Source organism: Oncorhynchus mykiss, chromosome 23 (assembly GCF_057628025.1).
Source record: "Oncorhynchus mykiss isolate SJ-2025 chromosome 23, ASM5762802v1, whole genome shotgun sequence".
NCBI classification, from domain to species: Eukaryota; Metazoa; Chordata; class Actinopteri; order Salmoniformes; family Salmonidae; genus Oncorhynchus; species Oncorhynchus mykiss.
In genome coordinates, this window is record NC_143044.1 from 43,252,258 (window position 1) to 43,273,296 (window position 21,039).

General features: G+C 41.4%; 1 protein-coding gene across 1 annotated transcript in view; it reads left to right on the forward strand.

Annotated features, from left to right (window-relative positions):
* Positions 1-312: 312 nt before the first annotated feature.
* LOC110502958 (heparan sulfate glucosamine 3-O-sulfotransferase 3A1-like) overlaps positions 313-21,039 on the forward strand; it is a 59,152-nt gene continuing 38,425 nt past the window's right edge. The window contains exon 1 of the mRNA XM_021581305.3: positions 313-884. Coding sequence (XP_021436980.3) covers positions 313-884 — 572 coding nt within the window. The remainder of the gene's footprint in view (positions 885-21,039) is intronic.

The following is a 21,039-nucleotide window of genomic DNA, read 5'->3' on the forward strand; positions in this document are numbered from 1 at the left end:
GCATATTCGACAGTTTTTGTTTTATGTTGACATAGACCTACACTATTATTTATTATAGTGTACAGCTCGAGCTCTGGGACACATGTGAGAGTTATTTTGGTGTGACGCGTGTGCGAGGTCTAATCCTCTGCTGGATGCGGAGCAAGCTCAGGTAGCCTAAGAGCTGTCCTCTCTATTTCTTAATGGCAAGACCCAAGAATGTCTGCTTAGCATGGCTGTGGCTCCTGAACCGGCGACCCAAGGACCGTTATGGCTTTTAGAACAGTCTATTCGGACCCCCTGTCCCGAAGCATTTTCAAGAAATTCGTGGTTATGCTGTGTTCTCTCCTCACCTCCATGTACCTCCTCCACTGCCTCACGGACCGCTGTAGCAGCATGCCCACGCCGGTGAAAGCCTCCAGCCAAGTCGTGGGCTTTTTCGCATCGGAACTACAAGACTTGATGTCGCTGAGGAGGAAAAGACTGTTAAAGAAATGGACCACGGAGTCCAAGGTGCGCTTGAGCTACGAGAGCGCTGACGACACTAAACGGATCTCTGAGGACTCACGGTTCGACGATACTGATAAGGGACAGGTTTTGTACGAACCGGTGGACAGCGATAGCGAGAACCGGGAATTGTCGCGTGATATCCAGCTTTCATTGGATGACATCGTTTCTTCGAAGAGATTGTCACACCGGTTTACAGTGAAGACGGGAAGTACCGGTAAACTCAGTCCACTTGGAGAGGGGAGAAAGGAGCTGCCCCAGGCGCTGATCATCGGGGTGAAGAAAGGAGGGACGCGCGCGCTACTCGAGTTCCTCCGCGTGCATCCAGACATCAGAGCCGTGGGAGCCGAGCCGCACTTCTTCGACCGTAACTACGAGAACGGACTGGAGTGGTACAGGTAAATGTAAATATATATATTTTTAAATATAGGTGAAATAATTATACTTTTTTATTGTTATTATTATTATTATTATTATGAGTAGTATTAGTATTAATATTATAATATTATGTGCAGCCTATGCCTTATGTATACTTTTCCCAAACTAACTGCTGAGTTAAATAGTATTTGCTGAAAAGTTTTAAAAGTTGTGCTGTTAAATGCAACGCCAGTGCCTTTCACTGGCAACACTTGTTCACCATTGGGATAATACAAATGGCCCCAGTTTTATAGCATGCTTCTTTGCTATTACTTCATTGCATTTTCTATTTGGACAACCTGGTGCTCTATAGTTCTACTTTATTCAGCTGTTCAACCAGTGTCAATGTTGTGGGAAAGCTCTAATCACACCAAAATATATCTTATAATTCACTACTGATTCATTCGATATTTTCTGTAGCCTAAAATGAACACTGCATAGTTATGACCTATAGACTAACGAGATGGTTGTCCTACCCAATTAGATATTGTTTACATGTTCAACAGTAGTTTACATGCCTAAGTAGCCAATCTAAGCAATAAGTAAATATTTTATTAATTTATCAAAACTTATCTTGGTGAAATTCGTTAAACGAAACTACTGTCTAGGCTTAATGGCAGAGCTCTGCTATGATATCACCTTGTAAAATGTATCGAAATATATGACTATTAACATAAATTAAGACACTTTCCATATGAAATAAAGTATATACATCCAATGTAAAAAATGGACCTAATTGCTGTCTTGTAAAGAATTTAAATTATTATTATTTTTTATTTTAATTTTAAATACAATAGAACAACTGTTTTTCATAGGCCTTATTCAACATCACCAACAGTTGAATTGGGAGCTAAAAGTACAAATTTTCAATTTCAAGGATTATATGGAAGAGGCCCAGATTTAAGTAACAAGCAAAGTACCGCTTCCAAAGTGAGTAGCACTTTATTAAAGTGCTGATGGAGTAGGGTCAATGTCTGACCTGAAATAAATATTCTGAACAAACTCTAGATACACATAATTACACACAAACACTTGCTTCCCCTCAATCCCCTCTCTTCTTTGAGAGTTATCGTATTTTATCTCACTTTTCTCTCTCTGTGTTAAATGGATTTGTGATTGATTTTTATCAGTAGCTTCATGTTCTTGTGTGTGTGTGTGTGTGTGTGTGTGTGTGTGTGTGTGTGTGTGTTCTCTCTCCAGGGGAAAGTGTCTCTCCCCTCTCACTGTGTCTGTGTGTAACGGGGCATTGCCGACACTGCAGCTCTGTTAGTAAGAAGGATTAGGGTTGTAAAACGGATTAGGGTTATAATGAAGTTACCTGAGTGTCTCCAGAGTTATAATTCACCTTTTGATTGAGGTAACACCAAGAAGCTCACTTTAAAAGCCTGGAGAATCTTCTGCTCTCACCCGGGCCCCTCCCTCTAACTCCCCCAAACTCCCCTTCCAGCCTCAGCCCCCTCTCATACATTAGCACTCCTACCCTCTCCCCACACACAGATACATCCCTCTTTGTGCCTGAGAGTGAATACTCTATATTTTGGCCATCACTCTTTCTTTCTTTTAAAGAAAAGCTACAACAATGTGACTGACTAGTCAACCTGACGGAGTGGATCTGCTGTGCGGAGGAACACTCCTGTCAACTCTGTTTCAGGGAGTCTGAGAGAGAGACCCTTTATTAATGGTCTTTGTGTGTGGACGCTTTTGATAGGAAGTACCAAAAAGCTCTGGAAATGTTTTCCTTCTCTTTTTTTTGTCTTTTGAACTGCTGAATGGAATGGCAAAAAAAAAAAATCTACAGATTATATAACAGACAACAATTTGATGAATGTGTGCAAATGAATAAGAAATAAGGAAACAAACGGACCCTGCGCTATTCATTCATTCCACTTGTCAAGACACTGTTAATTCATTCCACTTGTCAAGACACTGTTAATTCATTCCACTTGTCAAGACACTGTTAATTCATTCTACTTGTCAAGACACTGTTAATTCATTCTACTTGTCAAGACACTGTTAATTCATTCCACTTGTCAAGACACTGTTAATTCATTCCACTTGTCAAGACACTGTTAATTCATTCTACTTGTCAAGACACTGTTAATTCATTCCACTTGTCAAGACACTGTTAATTCATTCTACTTGTCAAGACACTGTTAACTTGTTATGGCTGCAATCCCCCTATTGGGATAAGTGTCATCAACAACCGCTGAATTACATACATTCAATAAATATTACTACAAATATTTATATTCATGAAATCACAAGTGCAATATAGGAAAACACAGTTTAGCCTTTTGTTAATCCACCTGTCGTTTCAGATTTTGAAATTATGCTTTACAGCGAAAGCAATCCAAGCGTTTGTGTAAATATATCGATCGCACGACAAAACATTAAGTTCACTTCGCATCAGGAAGCTTGGTCACGAAAATCAGAAAAGCAATCAAATTAATCGTTTACCTTTGATGATCTTTGGATGTTTTCACTCACGAGACTCCCAGTTACACAACAAATGTTCCTTTTGTTCCATAAAGATTATTTTTAGATGCCTCCGTTTGTTTGTCCGCGTTATGTTCAGAAATCCACAGGAAAGAGAGGTCACGACAACGCAGACGAAAATTCCAAATAATTTCCATAATGTCCACAGAAACATGTCAAACGTTTTTTATAATCAATCCTCAGGTTGTTTTTAAAATATATAATCGATAATTTATCAACCGCAAATGTCTTTCACAGTAGGAGAGGGATAAACAATAGCTGTCCAAATTCTGTTGCGCGAGCAAAACTCATGTGACCACTTGACGCGATGTTATCGTTCTGGCTCATTTTTCAAAATAAAAGCCTGAAACTATGTCTGAAGACTGTTGACACCTCGAGGAAGCGATAGGAAAAGGAATCCGGTTCATATCCTTTTAAATCCAGCAAAGGGAGGCTATGGAACATGGAGTTTTCAAAATAGAAGCAACTTCCTGTTTTGTTTTTCCTCAGGGTTTCGCCTGCAATATCAATGCTGTTATACTCACAGACAATATTTTGACAGTTTTGGAAACTTAAGAGTGTTTTCTATCCAATACTAATAATTATATGCATATATTAGCAACTGAGACTGAGGAGCTGGCCGTTTACAATGGGCACCTTTTCATCCAAGCTACTCAAAACTGCCCCTGCAGCCATAAAAAGTTAATTCATGCTACTTGTCAAGACACTGTTAATCAGAGGTGTGGACTCGAGTCACATGACTTGGACTCGAGTCAGATTCGAGTCACAAATATGATGACTTGCAACTCGACTTTGATTTGAACACCAATGACTCGTGACTTAACTTGGACTTGAGCCTTTCGACTCGAACTGACTTGATACCCTTCCCAAGCCCAAATATACTGTATAAAAATTATGCTATTAAAAAAGTGTGCAGTGCATCAACTCTTAATTTAATGGATTACAGTTTGAATCGGACAGCAGCCAATCAAATTGGGCCAGCTGAGAAAAAGTTGCGCGTGGAAGTGCAGAGGAATGTCTGTGAGTGAACTCAGATGGAGCCCTTGGAAAGATGATAGCCAAAATTATTATTTGCGGATATAAAGACTACACTGAAAAATATATAAAGACTACATCACTGTGAATAATTCAGGCTGTTGTGGAGGCAAAGGGGAGTCCTACCCAGTACTAGATAGGTGTACCTAATAAAGTGTACAGTAATGTCAAATCTGAAAACATGTTCTGGAAAAGCGGTACATGGGACCATAGAAACAGTGTCTGATAAAGAATGATGATGAAATATTACATCCATAGATAATGTAGTCCAATTGGTTCATGTTCCACAGTAATTGGTGTAAATGGATCTCGTTATCCTGAAACTTTCATGATTTTATTAACTTGGAATATTGTTTGTTAGTTTCCATAAAACTATGCATTAAGAGTAATGCAACAGTTACTTATCATTTTGAGCAGTTGTATCAATTGATAGTCAGATCACTGTAATGAAATTAATAGACAGTCATCTCAGATGTAATGTGTGAATTGCATTTTGAAATGGTAATACTTTGACGTTAAGTTGTGTCATTTTTTTGAACAGGTTCAATTAACAAATTGTCTGAGCTTTATGTGTATTGTATCCAATCAATTGGAAAAAGTGTTAGAGTTTTGAAAAAATAGCATTTTGATCATTGGTTGTGAGTTTTGTGTTTGGAGTTTTGAAAAATGACATCAAAGTTCCAAAATTAGTGCTAAAGTGATTGTAAAAAACTGTAATTCATTCTACTTTTCAAGGCACTGTTAATTAATTCTACTTGTATTGACACTGTTAATTCACACTACTCGTCAAGACACTCTTAATAATCCTACATCGTTTGAGTATTGTTTCACAATTCTAGACCATCTTTCTACAACTGTTTTCGTTATAGAAAGATGGTCTCGGTGGTAGTGGGAGCAAGGCCATGGTTTTGTATAGATATTCACTGTGGCCAATTTTGCTGGATTTATGTGATTATTTTCATTACTGTGTGTGTGTGTATGTGTGTGTGCGTGCATGCATGCGTGTGTATGTGTGTGTGTGTGTGTGACGTGGCAACAACAACAACTAGCCGTCTGTGTTCATCCTACTTCCCCAGTGGAAACATAGACAGACATATTGAAGCCCCCAAGTTCACAAGTAACGTTCTCATTGTTTGTGTAGGAGTTCCCAAGATATATCGTCATTATTTGCATCATATTTAATAGAAAATACATAGTATACTCCACCCCATAGTATACTCCATCTCATACACAGTATACTCCATCCCATACACGGTATACTCCATCCCATAGTATTCTCCATCACATACATTGTATAGATCCCATAGTATACTCCATCCCAAAGTATACTACATCCCATAAATAGTATACCCGATCCTGTAGTATACTCCATCACATAATATACTCCATCTCATACATAGTATACTATATCCATAATATACTCCATCACATGGTATACTCTATCCCATAGTATACACCATCAAAAAGTGTACTCTATCCCATTGTATACTCTATCCAGTATTAAAACTATATTCCAGTGTATACTACATCTCATACTTAGTATACTCCATCCCAATCTTAGTAAACTCCATCGATCCCATAGTATTCTATATCCCATAGTATACTCCATTCCATAGTATACTCTATCCCATATAATCCTCTATCTCATATAGTATATAATTTCTCCAAGCCATACTTAGTATACTCCATCCCATACATAGATTACTATATCCCATAAAATACTCTGTCACGTGGTATACTCTATCCCATAGTATAATCCATCTCATACATTGTGCTACATCCCATACTTAGTATACTGTATCCCATTGTATACTCTATCCCATAGTATACTCCATTCCATAGTTTACTATATCACATATTATACTCTATCCAATAGTATACTCCATCTCATACATAGTATACTCCATCTCATACTTAGTATACTCAATCCCATACATAGTATACTACATCCCATAATATACTCCATCACATGGTATACTCTATCCCATAGTATAATCCGTCTCAAACATAGCATACTTCATCCATACTTAGTATACTCCATTCAATAGATAGTATACTCCGACCCATAGTATACTCTATCCGATAGTATACTATATCACATAGTATATTCCATTCCATAGTATCACATAGTGTATATTTCTCTCTCTCACTGACGTACAGTATGGTCTCTCTGGGTGTTTGATATAGATGCAATACTATGGCTCAGTTGATTTATCTGATTTTCCTTGGCATAAAGGTGCTGGTCTACTGGTCTACTGGAAAACACAAAGCTGCATTGAAGTACCCAGAACAGTGCTGGACAGGGTGGTAACAGATCCCCAGAGGGAGAGAGAGAAGCGATTCCCAAACCTTCCATTAAAAAGCCTATAGAGAGATGAACCTGGAGAAGAGTCCCCTAAGCAAGCTGGTCCTGGGGCTCTGTTCACAAACACAAACAGACCCCACAGAGCCCCAGGACAGCAACACAATTAGACCCAACCAAATCATGAGCAACAAAAAGATAATTACTTGACACATTGGAAAGAATTAACAAAAAATACAGAGAAAACTAGAATGCTATTTGACCCTAAACAGAGAGTACACAGTGGCAAAATACCTGACCACTGTGACTGACCCAAAATGAAGGAAAGCTTTGACTATGTAAAGAGTGAGCATAGCCTTGCTATTGAAGAAGGCCACCATAGGCAGACCTGGCTCTCAAGAGAAGACAAGCTATGTGCACACTGCCCACAAAATGAGGTGGGAACTGATCTGCACTTCCTAACCTCCTGCCAAATGTATTACCATATTAGAGACACATATTTACCTCAGATTACACAGATCCACACAGAATTTGAAAACGAACCCAATTTTGATAAACCATCTACTGGGTGAAATACCACTGTGTGCCATTACAGCAGCAAGATTATTGACCTGTTGCCACAAGAAAAGGGCAACCAGTTTTCTTTTTTGTGCCTTTATTTAACTAGGCAAGTCACTTAAGAACAAATTATTATTTTCAATGACAGCCTAGGAACAGTGAGTTAACTGCCTTGTTCAGGGGCAGAACAACAGATTTTTACCTTGTCAGCTCAGAGATCTGTTCTTGCAACATTTCAGTTACAAGTCCAACTCTTTAACCACTAGGCTTCCTGCCCCTCCTGGAGTTTTAAATGTTGTATATTGTAAATGCAACCCATATTTATGTTTTTTTTTTTTTTGTCCTTCAAATATTTACACATAATATGACATTTGAAATGTCTTAATTCTTTTGGAACATTTGTGAGTGTAATGTTTAATGTACATTTTTATTGTTTATTTAACTTTTGTTTATTATCTACTTCACTTGCTTTGTCAATGTAAACATATGTTTCCCATGCCAATAAAGCTCTTAAATTGAAATTGAATTGAATTGAGAGAGAGAGAAAGAGTGAGAGATAGAGAGACCTCCTGAGCATGAGCCCCTGCCCATGTCAGGGTTGTAAAGTGATCCCACTGGAGGAATGTAACCCACCAACACCACACACACACTTCGTAAAGTGATTATCATGGAGTATAATTGTATAACGGGACACAAGGCCCCTCAACTCCCGCTGGAGAAATGTAACCCAACACCGCACACACACACACACACACACACACACACACACACACACACACACACACACACACACACACACACACACACACACACACACACACACACTTCGAACCTACACAACCACCCCTGCACACCCCTAGGAGGCCCCCATATAGAGGAGGCAGCGTAGGTTTTGGCCACAGTCCTGGCTGTCAGCAGCTGCTCCCTGGCATGTAGGGAATGGGAGGGTGAGGACAGGCAGCAGGTACAGGTGCTCCTCAGACACCCTCAGAATCCCCCGACACTCATACCTGATGTTTTCTCCTAACTGACGGTCTGACGGATCAAGGCAACCAAAATAACAACCTGTTTGTTGTCTCTCCATCCGTCTGTCATTCGTCCCCATGGGGGTCTAAGGATAACTTTGGTACAAATGTCCGAAGCCTGGGACCCCTGAGAGGCTGTGATAAGAGAAAGTATAATTGATCAGGGTTAGTGTTAGGGCAGCGAGGGCCACCTAGATGGCTACCAACAGAATGTGCCCCCTCACAGAGTTCAGAAGTCACTATAGCAGACAGCAGATGGCCATGTTGGGAATAGAGTTACACTTCTTGCTGCATTCTGCTTATTGTTTATTTGCTTTGGAGATTTGCATACATTAGTCAGACAGAAACCCTTTCTGAACTTTAGACCACTTCAGTTAAAGCCTTCGACCTACAAGTCAGCAACACATTACCACTGTAAGGCAATATGTGTAACTCCTAAATAGAACGATAGTGATTTACCGGTTCCCTTTCAGTCAATCAATCAATCAATCAATCAATCAATCAATCAAATGTAGTTGTAAAGCCCTTTTTACATCAACAGATGTCACAAAGTGCTGTACAGAAACCCAGCATAAAACCCCAAACAATGTAGATGTAGAAGCACGGTGGCTAGGAAAAACACCCTAGCAAGGCAGGAACATAGGAAGAAACCTAGAGAGTAACCAGTCTCTGAGGGGTGGCCAGTCCTCACCTGGCTGTGCCGGGTGGAGATTATAACAGTACCTGGCCATTAAGGACAGATCCTTCTTCAAAATGTTCAAACGTTCATAGATGACCAGCAGGGTCACAGTGGTTGTAGGGAGTGCAACAGGTCAGCACCTCAGGAGTAAATGTCTGTTGGCTTTTCATAGTTGAACATTCAAAGGTAGAGACAGCAAGTGTGGTAGAGATAGAGATGGAGGTGGACAGAGAAATAGGGAGCGGGAGAGGGAGGGAGAAGGTTGAAAACATCAGGTCCGGGACATGGTAGCACATACATTGAACAGGTCAGGGTTCCATAGCCACAGGCAAAACAGCAGAAACTGGATCAGCAGCATGACCAGGTGGTCGGTGGACGGGGACTGCCAGGAGTCATCTGGCCAGGTAGTCCTGAGGCATGGTCCCAGGGCCTCCGGGAGGAGGGGAGAGGGGGAGGAGAGAGAGAGAGATGGGAGAACTAGAGGGAGCACACTTAAGTTTACACAGTACACTAGATAAGGCAGGCGAATTTCACCAGATAGGACAGACTGACCTTATCCCCCTACACATAGACTAAGTGTATGCTGAGACAGGGGGCGGTCGGACGACACTGTGGCCCTGTCCGACAATACCCCCAGACAGGGCCATCCAGGCAGGATATTTCCCCACCCACTTTGCCAAAGCACAGCACCCACACCACTAAATGGATATCAGCAGACCAACAATTTACTACCCTGAGACAAGGCTGAGTATGAACCATGGAGATCTCCTCCATCGCACGAGACCGAGGGGTGCTTAACCGGACAGGAAGATAATGTCAGTGACTCGAACCACTCAAGTTGAGTAGAGCGAAAAAACCTAGCACCACATGATGCATCCATCCTAGGGAAGGCACGGAAGAGCACTAGTAAGCCAATGACTCAGCCTCCGTAATAAGGTCAGAGGCATAAAATCCCAGTGGAGAGAGGAGAGCCGGCTAGGCAGAGACAGCAAGGGCAGTTTGTTACTCCAGGGCCTTGTCGTTCACCTTTGCAGCCCTGGGCCAGACTGCACTCAATCATAGGAGCTACTTATCATGACACAAGGCGAGACCCAAATGCAGACACAGGAGGCAGATGTTTGGAGTTTAAGATGTTTAATATATCCAAAAGGAGTAGGCAAGAGAATGGTCGTGGACAGGCAAAAGGTCATAACCAGATCAGAGTCCAGGAGGTACAGACGGGCAGGCAGGCTCGAGGTCAGGGCAGGCAGAATGGTCAGACAGGCGGGTACAGAGTCCAGATCAGGCAAGGGTCAAAACCGGGAGGACAAGATAAAGGAGAAAAGGCAATGCAGAACAACGGGAAAAAACGCTGGTAGGCTTAGACATACTTGACGAACTGGCACAGAGAGACAGGAAACACAGGGATAAATACACCTGGAGGTTGTGGAAACAATAACGAGGACAGGTGAAACAGATCAGGGTGTGACACTACTGAAGAGATGAGTCTTCAGTAAATACTTAATGGTCGAGACAGAGTCTCCATCTCTCACATTGAATAGGTAGACCATTCCATAAAAATGTTGCTCTATAGGAGGAAGCCCTGCCTCCAGCTGTTTGCTTAGAAATTCTAAGGACAAAAAGGAGGCCTATGTCTTGTGACCGTAGCATACGTGTAGGTATGTACGGCAGGACCGAATCAGAGAGATAAGACTAGGAGAAAGTCCATGTATTGCTTTGTAGGTTAGCAGGTAACCTTGAGATCATCCCCAGCATTAACAGGAAGCCAGTGCAGAGAAGCTAGCACTGGAGTAATATGATCAAATGTTTTGGTTCTACTCAAGATTCTAGCAGCTGTATTTAGCTATAACTTAAGTTTATTTAGCGTAGACCATTGCAGTAGTCTAATCTAAAAGTGACCAGCATGGAATAGCAGTGTGAACAGACAACAACACAGAGTTACACATGGAGTAAACAATAAACAAGTGAATAGCACAGTAGAAAAAAAGAAAAAAAAGAGTCTATATACATTGTGTGCAAAAGGCATGAGAAGGTAGGCGAATAATTACAATTTAGCAGATTAACACTGGAGTGATAAATGATCAGATGGTCATGTGCAGGTAGAGATACTGGTGTGCAATAGAGCAGAAAAGTAATTAAATAAAAACAGTATGGGGATGAGGTAGGTAAAATGGGTGGGCTATTTACCGATGGACTATGTACAGCTGCAGCGATGGGTTAGCTGCTCAGATAGCAGATATTTAAAGTTGGTGAGGGAGAAAAAAGTCTCCAACTTCAGAGATTTTTGCAATTCGTTCCAGTCACAGGCAGCAGAGAACTGGAAGGAAAGGCGGCCAAATGAGGGGTTGGCTTTAGGGATGATCAGTGAGATACACCTGCTGGAGCGCGTACTGTGGGTGGGTGTTGCCATCGTGACCAGTGAACTGAGATAAGGTGGAGCTTTACCTAGCATGGACTTGTAGATGACCTGGAGCCAGTGGGTCTGGCGCCGAATATGTAGCGAGGAACGGCCGACTAGAGCATACAGGTCGCAGTGGTGGGTGGTATAATTAAGGTGCTTTAGTAACAAAACGGATGGCACTGTGATAAACTGCATCCAGTTTGCTGAGTAGAGTATTGGAAGCTATTTTGTAGATGACATCGCCGAAGTCGAGGATCGGTAGGATAGTCAGTTTTACTAGGGTAAGTTTGGCGGCGTGAGTGAAGGAGCTGACTTTAGATTTGATTTTGGATTGGAGATGTTTGATATGAGTCTGGAAGGAGAGTTTACAGTCTAACCAGACACCTAGGTACTTATAGATGTCCACATATTCTAGGTCGGAACCATCCAGGGTGGTGATGCTAGTCGGGCGTGCGCGGGTGCAGGCAGCGAACTGTTGAAAAGCATGCATTTGGTTTTACTAGCGTTTAAGAGCAGTTGGAGGCCACGGAAGGAGTGTTGTATGGCATTGAAGCTCCTTTGGAGGTTAGATAGCACAGTGTCCAAGGAAGGGCCAGAAGTATACAGAATGGTGTCGTCTGCGTAGAGGTGGATCAGGGAATCGCCCGCAGCAAGAGCAACATGTTTTGACAAAAAGATTCAGACTTTTGCAATGTTACGAAGAAGGAAAAAGCTGCCCTTGAAATATTCTTGATTCGTTCATCAAAAGAGAGATCAGGGACCAGAGTAACGGTCCAACACTTGAGACTTACTTGAGACGACTGTATAAGCAACAAGATTAATTGTCAGATCAAACAGCAGATCCCTTTGTTTTTTGGGACCTAGAACTAGCATCTCCATTTTGTCTGAGTTTAAAATTATAACCTTTGCCACCATCCACTTCCTTATGTCTGAAACGCAGGCTTCCAGGGTAGGCAATTTTGGAGCTTCACCATGTTTCATCAACATTTCTGTCAACTTCGGTAAAACATACTATAGAAAGTCACACTCTCGGCTGAAGGCCCGGTTGAACGCCCTACAATCATGCCTGATTGGAAGCCCAACTTTCCACAGGTGATAAGAGTGAGGCTCGGATTCATTCCTTAAATTATTCCGCTCTTCACTTCGTTGTGAACAGGAAAAAATCAAACTACTAAAACAAAGTACTGGAACACGAGACTGTCTTATGTTGTTCCACTTGATATGAGTCTGAATGAAAAGGACCCATGTCAGTAATTTCACTCACTTCCATTAATACTTCCCTCCTCTGGTATTTCAGTTTTTCTGGCAACCCGAGAAAGATGGGAGTAAAGTGAAATCTTAAACCTATAATTTGGCATGGGAGAATAGTGGCGTTCAAGTCTCTGGCTGTGGTTCAAACACTTAAAAGACACACCCTCGTCCACTTACCCTAACCTTATGCCCTTGGGGGAATCCCCGTCACCATCTTGGATGGTTGTCCAAATGATTAGTCAAGCAAGGGAAGTTTGCAATGTAAGCCCCTCATCACTCGTTTTTAGTGGGCTTTGCGAGTGTAAAATTATGTTCACTCCGGGGCCTGAAACTCCCCATAATTCAATTTACGACTACTATACATCCGCTAAGAAAAGTCAGCGAAAACTTAAAAACAACATCAATGGAGAAGTCAACATACAAGTGTAAGTAAAAACAAATGCAAAAAAGTTTGGAATTTTGCTACTACGGAAAAAGTAAATATGTTTTTGTTAATATTAATAATTAATAATTATATATTTCATATAAGTAGACATGCACCCATAATTGAATGTAGCGCATATAAAGAAAGCCACCGGTGGCTGAAAACACAATCATTGTGGGATAAACGAGTGACACATTTCCGGCCAAGGGTGGTCCATTTAAAAATAATTCCTTCCTCCCTTCCTCCCAAACTGCAAGTGTTTACTCGTCAGCCGTCATGATACGTCATCAGAAGTGTCCATTTAATTTAAGGGCTGAGGGGATAGGGTGTGTTTTTTAAGTGTTTGGACCACAGCCTCTGAGAGCGCTTGAGGCTACATGCACGGTCTCTATGGTCTCTCCACTAAACAAACCGCTAACGAAAACATGTATGCAAATGGAGAATTTCTTTAGACAGAAAGCTGCAATATTTTTGCACATAGATTTGAGCCAAAACCGTGTTATTTAGTCAGAGAGAAGGCCAGGTAAATGATGCGTGATAAGGTATTAAGGTATTATGGAATAAACTCTCCTCCTCGGTTTGATGGATCTCTCTCTCCCATCAAACAGGCAACAGCTTTATCACAGGACAGGGAGCCATCCACCATGTTTCCATGAAATAGAAAAAAAAGAGGTGGGGGGGAGAGAGAGAGAGAGAAAGAGAGAGAGAAAGAGAGAACCCAGAGCTTTGGAAAGCCTGGCAACTAATAAAAAGAAGGAAGCCCTCAACTATTGAGTGTTCTGTTTTCAGTTTTGACCATAATGACTTTGCCACTCTTCCAATGTGTCCAGCTATTTGGCACATATTTTGGAGTGACTGTAAAAATTAACAGCAGTTTTGGTCAGATAAATAATTACTTCTCAAGAGGTTACACGTCCACAGCTCCTTAATTACCTCTACAGTGAAGTTGTAGCTCTCTTCTCCTCCACTGGTCCTATTCATCTGTTCAAACATGAAAGCAACACACTCTCCTTTTAGTGCTTGCGGCCTCCATGCTCCCTCCCTGCTCCCTCCCTGCTCCCTCAGAGACTTGGATGCTGACACATTTGCCATGTGTGTGTTATCTGCAGCCGTCCGTGTTGCAATAGAATGCCTCCAAACCATACTTCCTTTTCCCCTCCTGCTCCAGAGGGGCATGTGGAGAGCCAGCCAGGCACTCTGGCAGAGTCTGGACCTCCCCTGGTCCTTTCTGCGGGATAAACAGACTCTGCTAGAGCATGGAGAGAAAACCCTCTATTCATCAGACAGACGCCCACTGCACAACCGCTATCTACCGTACGAGCACACTAGGGATGTACCATACAGTCAGACTGTCTTTGTGTAAGGCCTAGATTCAATCAAATCAATCGTTAACCGTCGAAAGCCAACACCTGCATAGCTTATTTTTATGATGGATGTGTAACTGCTTTGGAGCCGTCAAATCAGCGAGCAGCTGCTCTAGTGATCATTGTCAGGAAGCCACACCCGTCACTTTAGAAGTTCAGAACAAGAAAGTGTGGGCCATATTGAAATGATGACCCTCAAATACAAAATCATGAAACAAGATAATTAGGATTTGTTTAAGCTTAATCAATGTGTAGATTATTTCACATTCCAGTGTTCAAAGTTGTAAACAAGGCTGCATGGGATTTCTCTTAATGCGACTCGGTGCAACCAATGGCAATGTCCGCTTTAGGTATAATGCCGGGAGCCGCTAGTAGATTTGGCAGCTCTAACACAGTTCCACCTCAAACACTGCCAAAAAACCACCATGCAGGTGTTGGCTAGAGCGGATGGATGTGATAGAGTCTAGCAGTAAGTCCCGTCGCGGAACCTGTAGTGACAAACAGTCATCCTCTTCACTGTGGGTGTGTTTCTGTGGGCACAAGCACTGTTCATGACACAAACTGTTCACACCACTCTTGTTGGTGGAGAGAAAATTGCAGGTTTAAAGCTTTTTTCCTGCAATTCTACACATTGTCATGGGGTGCAAAGAAAACTTGTCAGTTAAAAAAATACACAATTGAAGTCGAAAGTTTACATACACTTCAGCCAAATACATTTAAACTCAGTTTTTTACAATTCCTGACATTTAAGGTCAGGTAGGCTCACCACTTTATTTTAAGAATGTGAAATGTCAGAATAATAGTAGAGAGAATGATTTATTTCAGTTTTCATTTCTTTCATCACATTCCCAGTGGGTCAGAAGTTTACATACACTCAATTAGTATGTGGTAGCATTGACTTTAAATGATGTAACTTGTGTAAAATGTTTCGGGTAGCTTTCCACAAGCTTCCTACAATAAGTTGGGTGAATGTTGGCCCATTCTTCCTGACAGAGCTGGTGTAACTGAGTAAGGTTTGTATAGGCCTCCTTGCTCGCAGACACTTTTTCAGTTCTGCCCACACATTTTCGATAGGATTGATGTCAGGGCTTTGCAATGTCCATTCCAATATGTTGACTTTGTTGTCCTTAAGCCATTTTGCCAGAACTTTGGAAGTGTTCTTGGGGTCACTGTCCATTTGGAAGACCCATTTGCAACCATGCTTTAACTTCCTGATGTCTTGAGATGTTGCTTCAAAATATCTATGCAATTTTCCATCCTCCTGATGCCATCTATTTTGTGAAGTGCACCAGTGCCTCCTGCAGCAAAGCACCCCCACAACATGATGCTGCCACCCCCGTGCTTCACGGTTGGGATGGTGTTCTTCGGCTTGCAAGCGTCCTCTTTTTTCCCCCAAACATAATGATGGTCATTATGGCCAAACAGTTCTATATTTGTTTCATCAGACCAGAGGACATTCTCCAAAAAGTACGATCTTTGTCCCTATGTGCAGTTGCAAACTGTAGTCTGGCTTTTTTTATGACGGTTTTGGAACAGTGGCTTCTTCCTTGCTGAGCGGCCTTTCAGGTTATGTTGATACAGGACTTGTTTTACTGTGTATATAGATACTTTGCTCCTCCAGCATCTTCAAAAGGTCCTTTGTTGTTGTTCTGGGATTGATTTGCAATTTTCGCACCAAAGTACGTTTATCTCTAGGAGACAGAACGTGTCTCCTTCCTGAGCGGTATTATGGCTGCATGGTCCATGATGTTTATACTTGCGTACTATTGTTTGTACAGATGCACGTGGTACCTTCAGGTGTTTGGAAATTGCTCCCAATGATGAACCAGCCTTGTGGAGGTCTACAAATTGTTTTCTGGGATCTTGGCTGATTTCTTTTGATTTTTCCATGATGTCAAGCAAAGAGGCACTGAATTTGAAGGTAGGCTTTGAAATACATCCACAGGTACACCTCCAAATTATGTAATTTAGCCTATCAGAAGCTTCTAAAGCCATGACATAATTTTCTGGATTTTCCCAAACTGTTTAAAGGCACAGTCAACTTAGTGTATGTCAACTTCTGACCCACTGGAATTATGATGCAGTGAGTTATAAGTGAAATAATCTGTCTGTAAACAATTGTTGCAAAAATGACTTGTGTCATACACAAAGTAGATGTCCTAACGGACTTGCCAAAACTATAGTTTGTTAACAAGACATTTGTGGAGTGGTTGAAAAATACGCTTTAATGACTCCAACCTAAGTGTATGTAAACCTCCAACTTCAATTGTATATATACAGTATATACAATACCAATCGAAAGGTTGGACACAGCTTATTCAAGGGTTTTTCTTTATGTTTACTATTTTCTACATTGTAGAATAATAGTGAAGACATCAAAACTGTGAAATAACACATATGGAATCATGTGACCCAAAAGGACCAAGCTATATGACCAAGAAGGAGAGTGATGGAGTCAGATGACCTGGCCTCCACAATCATCCGACCTCAACCCAATTAAGATGGGCAAAGGGTGGCTACTTTGAAGAATCACAAATATAAAATATATAAATATAAAATACTTTTTTGGTTGCTACATGATTCTATTTCATGGTTTTGATGTCTTCGCTATTATTCTACAATGTAAAACAATGTAAATAGTAAAAATAAAGAAAAACCCTTGAATGAGTAGGTATGTCCCGCTGCCGACCCACAGTTTGGGAATGACTGATAAGGGATTGATTAAAGTTTGGAATTGAAACAACACGATTAGCTAATAGTTGGGTTGCTGTACTTACATATACAATTCTAGCTAATGGTGGTATCTCTGAAATTCAGTTCACCCTGCACTACTATTAGAATCAGATGTGCTTTTGATCCTCCTGAGTGATGTCTCGTTCACAATCGTCCAATGTGCAGAAGCCAAGTAAATCACGGTAGAGTGGACTGCTGTGTAAGAAAGAGAACATGCAGGAGATTAGGGTTTGGCAGTGCTATCATAGCTGTCTGTTTGGCCAGAAAGCCAGCGTATTTTCTAATATGGTGTGTGTTCCAAACGGCACCCTAATCCATATGTAGTGCACTACTTTAGGCCAGGGCTCTTGTCAAAAGTAATGCCTATGTAGGGAATATGGTGTAATGGAGCGAGAGAACGAGGAGAGAAAGACAGACTGCATATTTATCTGGCCTGAAAGGCATTTTATTGAACAGAAGCACCATAGATTCATTACATTTGTGGTTTCTAAAATACATACCTGGGTTTCTCTCAAGTAGAAACCCAGCTGTTCACAATATGTATTGTATTGGACTCCAATAAAATAAATCTACATATTTTAAGAGACAGTCAGTCATATTATAGCCTCCATAGGCAGACTTGTTGCCTCCCACACTGTTTCAATGCTACGTCACTTTGCCTAGGGTCGGGTTTACGAGATTAACTATGGAAAGCTTGTTAGGACATTGGTAAACTGAGCTGGGTCAGTGAATGTTAGAGGTTTGTGTGAAGGCCTATGTTTACTCTTGATCTCTCATACATTCATACACAGAACCACAACTGCTCTGTTTCTTCTTCATTCGTGCCTTATTTTAATCCTTTGGAAGAAAAATAATGATATAAGATCCTTACTGACTCCCCCAGTGCCTTACAGTGGCTTGATTAAAGAGAAGAATGTGTTAGAAAAGGAGTGGACCCCTTTATTGGTAGATAGAGAGCAGCAGCTCAGCCATTTCCCATAAAGATGGAGGGAGAGTGTGTCAAATCAAATCAAATTTGATTGGTCACATACACATGGTTAGCAGATGTTAATGCAAGTGTAGCGAAATTCTTGTGCTCCTGGTCCCGACAATGCAGTAATATCTAAAAAGTAATCTAACAATTCCCCAACAACTACCTAATACACACAAATGTATAAGGGTTGAATGAGAATATGTACGTATAAATATATGGATGAGCGATGGCCAACCTGCATAGGCAAGGTGCAATAGATGTATAAAATTGAGTATATACATTTCATATGAGTAATAGAAGATATGTAAACATTATTAATGTGGCATTATTTAAAATGGCTAGTGATCCATTTGTTAAAATGGCCAGTGATTGAGTCTCCATGTAGGCAGAGCCTCTCTGAGTTAGTGATTGCTGTTTAACAGTCTGTTTAAGAGTCTGATGGCCTTGAGATAGAAGCTGTTTTTCAGTCTCTCTGTCCCCGCTTTAATGTACCTGTACTGACCTCGCCTTCTGGATGATAGCGGTGTGAACAGGCAGTGGCTCGGGTGGTTGTTGTCTTTGATTATATTTTTTGCCTTCCTGTGACATCGGGTGCTATAAGTGTCATGGAGGGTAGGTAGTTTGCCACTGGTGATGCGTTGTGCAGACCTTACTACCCTCTGGAGAGCCTTGCAGTTGAGGGTGGAGCAGTTGCCGTACCAGGCTGTGATACAGCCCAACAGGATGCTCTCGATTGTTGATCTGTAAAAGTCTGTCAGGGTTTTGGGTGATAAGCCAAATTTCTTCAGCCTTCTGAGGTTGAAGAGGCGCTGTTGCGTGTGTGTGTGTGTGAGTGTGCTGTGTGTGATTGCGTAAGCGCATGCGTGTGAGTGTGTGTGTGTGGTGATTCAGGGTCTCTCTGGCTCCCAGGATGTGATTGATATGGCCACAGTGGGGCACGGGGGAAGCCACCCAGTAATTCAATGAATTTTAACCTGAACACTTGTAATTGCTAATGTAAATAGTCTTGACTTTTCATGAGGCTGATGCAGGGGGAGATTGCTGCTGCCACAAAGCATGTAGCTGTACCTGGACGGTGATAGAGACAAGGAACATCGTCAATGTTCCAGAGATCCAGTTCCTGAACAAAACAGGTTCTTTCTGCAATGTAGTAATAATAATAATTATTATTATACATTGAATTCGCATAGCGCTTTTCATTAGAGTTATCTCAGAGCTCTCCTAAGAAAAAAGAAAGAACATACATTTAAAGTGTGAGGGTGATGTGGTCTGACTTCTTGGGCCTGGTGCCATAGGGCTCTGTCTCTCCTTTCTCCTAAAGATGAGCTACATACTAACGAATGAAGCTGGGATCAGAGCATGAGGCTTGGATAGGCTGTGATACTGCAGAGAAATGGAGAGCAGAACATATGAGTAATAATTATAAAAATGGGGTATCTATAAACTCCGTCAGACACCATAAAAGGTATTTCATTTTTCCAATGATTGTCCAACTACTGTTTAAAGGCCTTGATTGTTTAATCATAACATTTGATTATTTAAATAGTATCACGTTTCAGGAGAAGACCCAGATGCAGACAGTGTCGAAGTACCAAAGTGTATTACTAGAACAGGGGGCAGGCAAAACGACAGGTCAAGGACATGCAGAGGTCAGTAATCCAGATCAGCGCCCATAAGGTACAGAACAGCAGGGGTGAGGGCAGGCAGAATGGTCAAAACCGGGAAAACTAGAAAACAGGAACTAGAAAAAGACAGGAGCGAGGGGGAAAACGCTGGTAGGCTTGGTATAGCTGACCCTGCTCATTCCTGATACATTTTAGACAAATCTTACAGATTTGACCAAAATCTCTAGACACATCTTTTAGGAATCACAGTTTTCAGATAAATATTTTTTTTCAATCACCCAAGATCATTAGATCATTTCTATTAATATCAATTATTGTTTTTAGAATTTTGTCATTTAGAACACATGCCAACTTATGCAATGTTTTATTATTATTTTGTTATTCTTTTGTGTTCAGCATCCATCATTTCCTGTCCCCTTGTGTCTTGACAACAAATGCTTTAAACCACCCCTGAAAATCGTTTGAATAATGTTGATCCTATTGTTTTGTGTAACGATGCACGTTAAGAGTCGGGAAGCAAGTTCAGGGAGTGAATACATCTAATAAGTAAACAAACACAACAAGAAACACAAACAGCCCACCAACATGACACAGATACAGAGACAATGATGACTGGGGAAGAAACCAAAGGGAGTGACATAAAGGGCAGGTAATCAAGGAGGTGATGTTGTCATGGTTAGTGTCATTATGCGCAGATGCGCGTGACAGGTGTGTGCCATAACGAGCAGACTGGTGACCTAGAGGCCGGAGAGGGAGCACACGTGACATTTTGAATGGAGGGTAAAACAATGGATCTAAGGTGCTGACTCCTAGAGACAGGAAGCGGGGGTGTTTTTATTAGCTGTTTTTCATGCATCGTCTTGACAATGGACACTTTGAGAACGGTAGTTAATACACGTTTGCAGTAAAATCTATTTTTTCTAACCCTCTTGTGTCCCATTCATTACTTTGTCACACATATCAACTCCGCCTATCAACTCCAGTTCTCTCCTTAGACAGTACCTTGAACAAGTTCAGCAGCAGTGGTAGTTCTGAACTATGTTGGCTCTCACCACCACCTCCTCCCCAAACACACCGCCATACATGATTATTTCAGCCAATTAGGTGACCTGCATTATTGGCAGTATTCCAGAGCTTAGAAGTTGCTGATGTTACAATGCCTGGATAGGTATTTTAAGTATCAGCTTAACACGTCATATGTTATAACAATCTGTCAGTCGATAATACAGTCGATGACGTGGCACTCAACCATTGGTTGTTGCATTGCCTC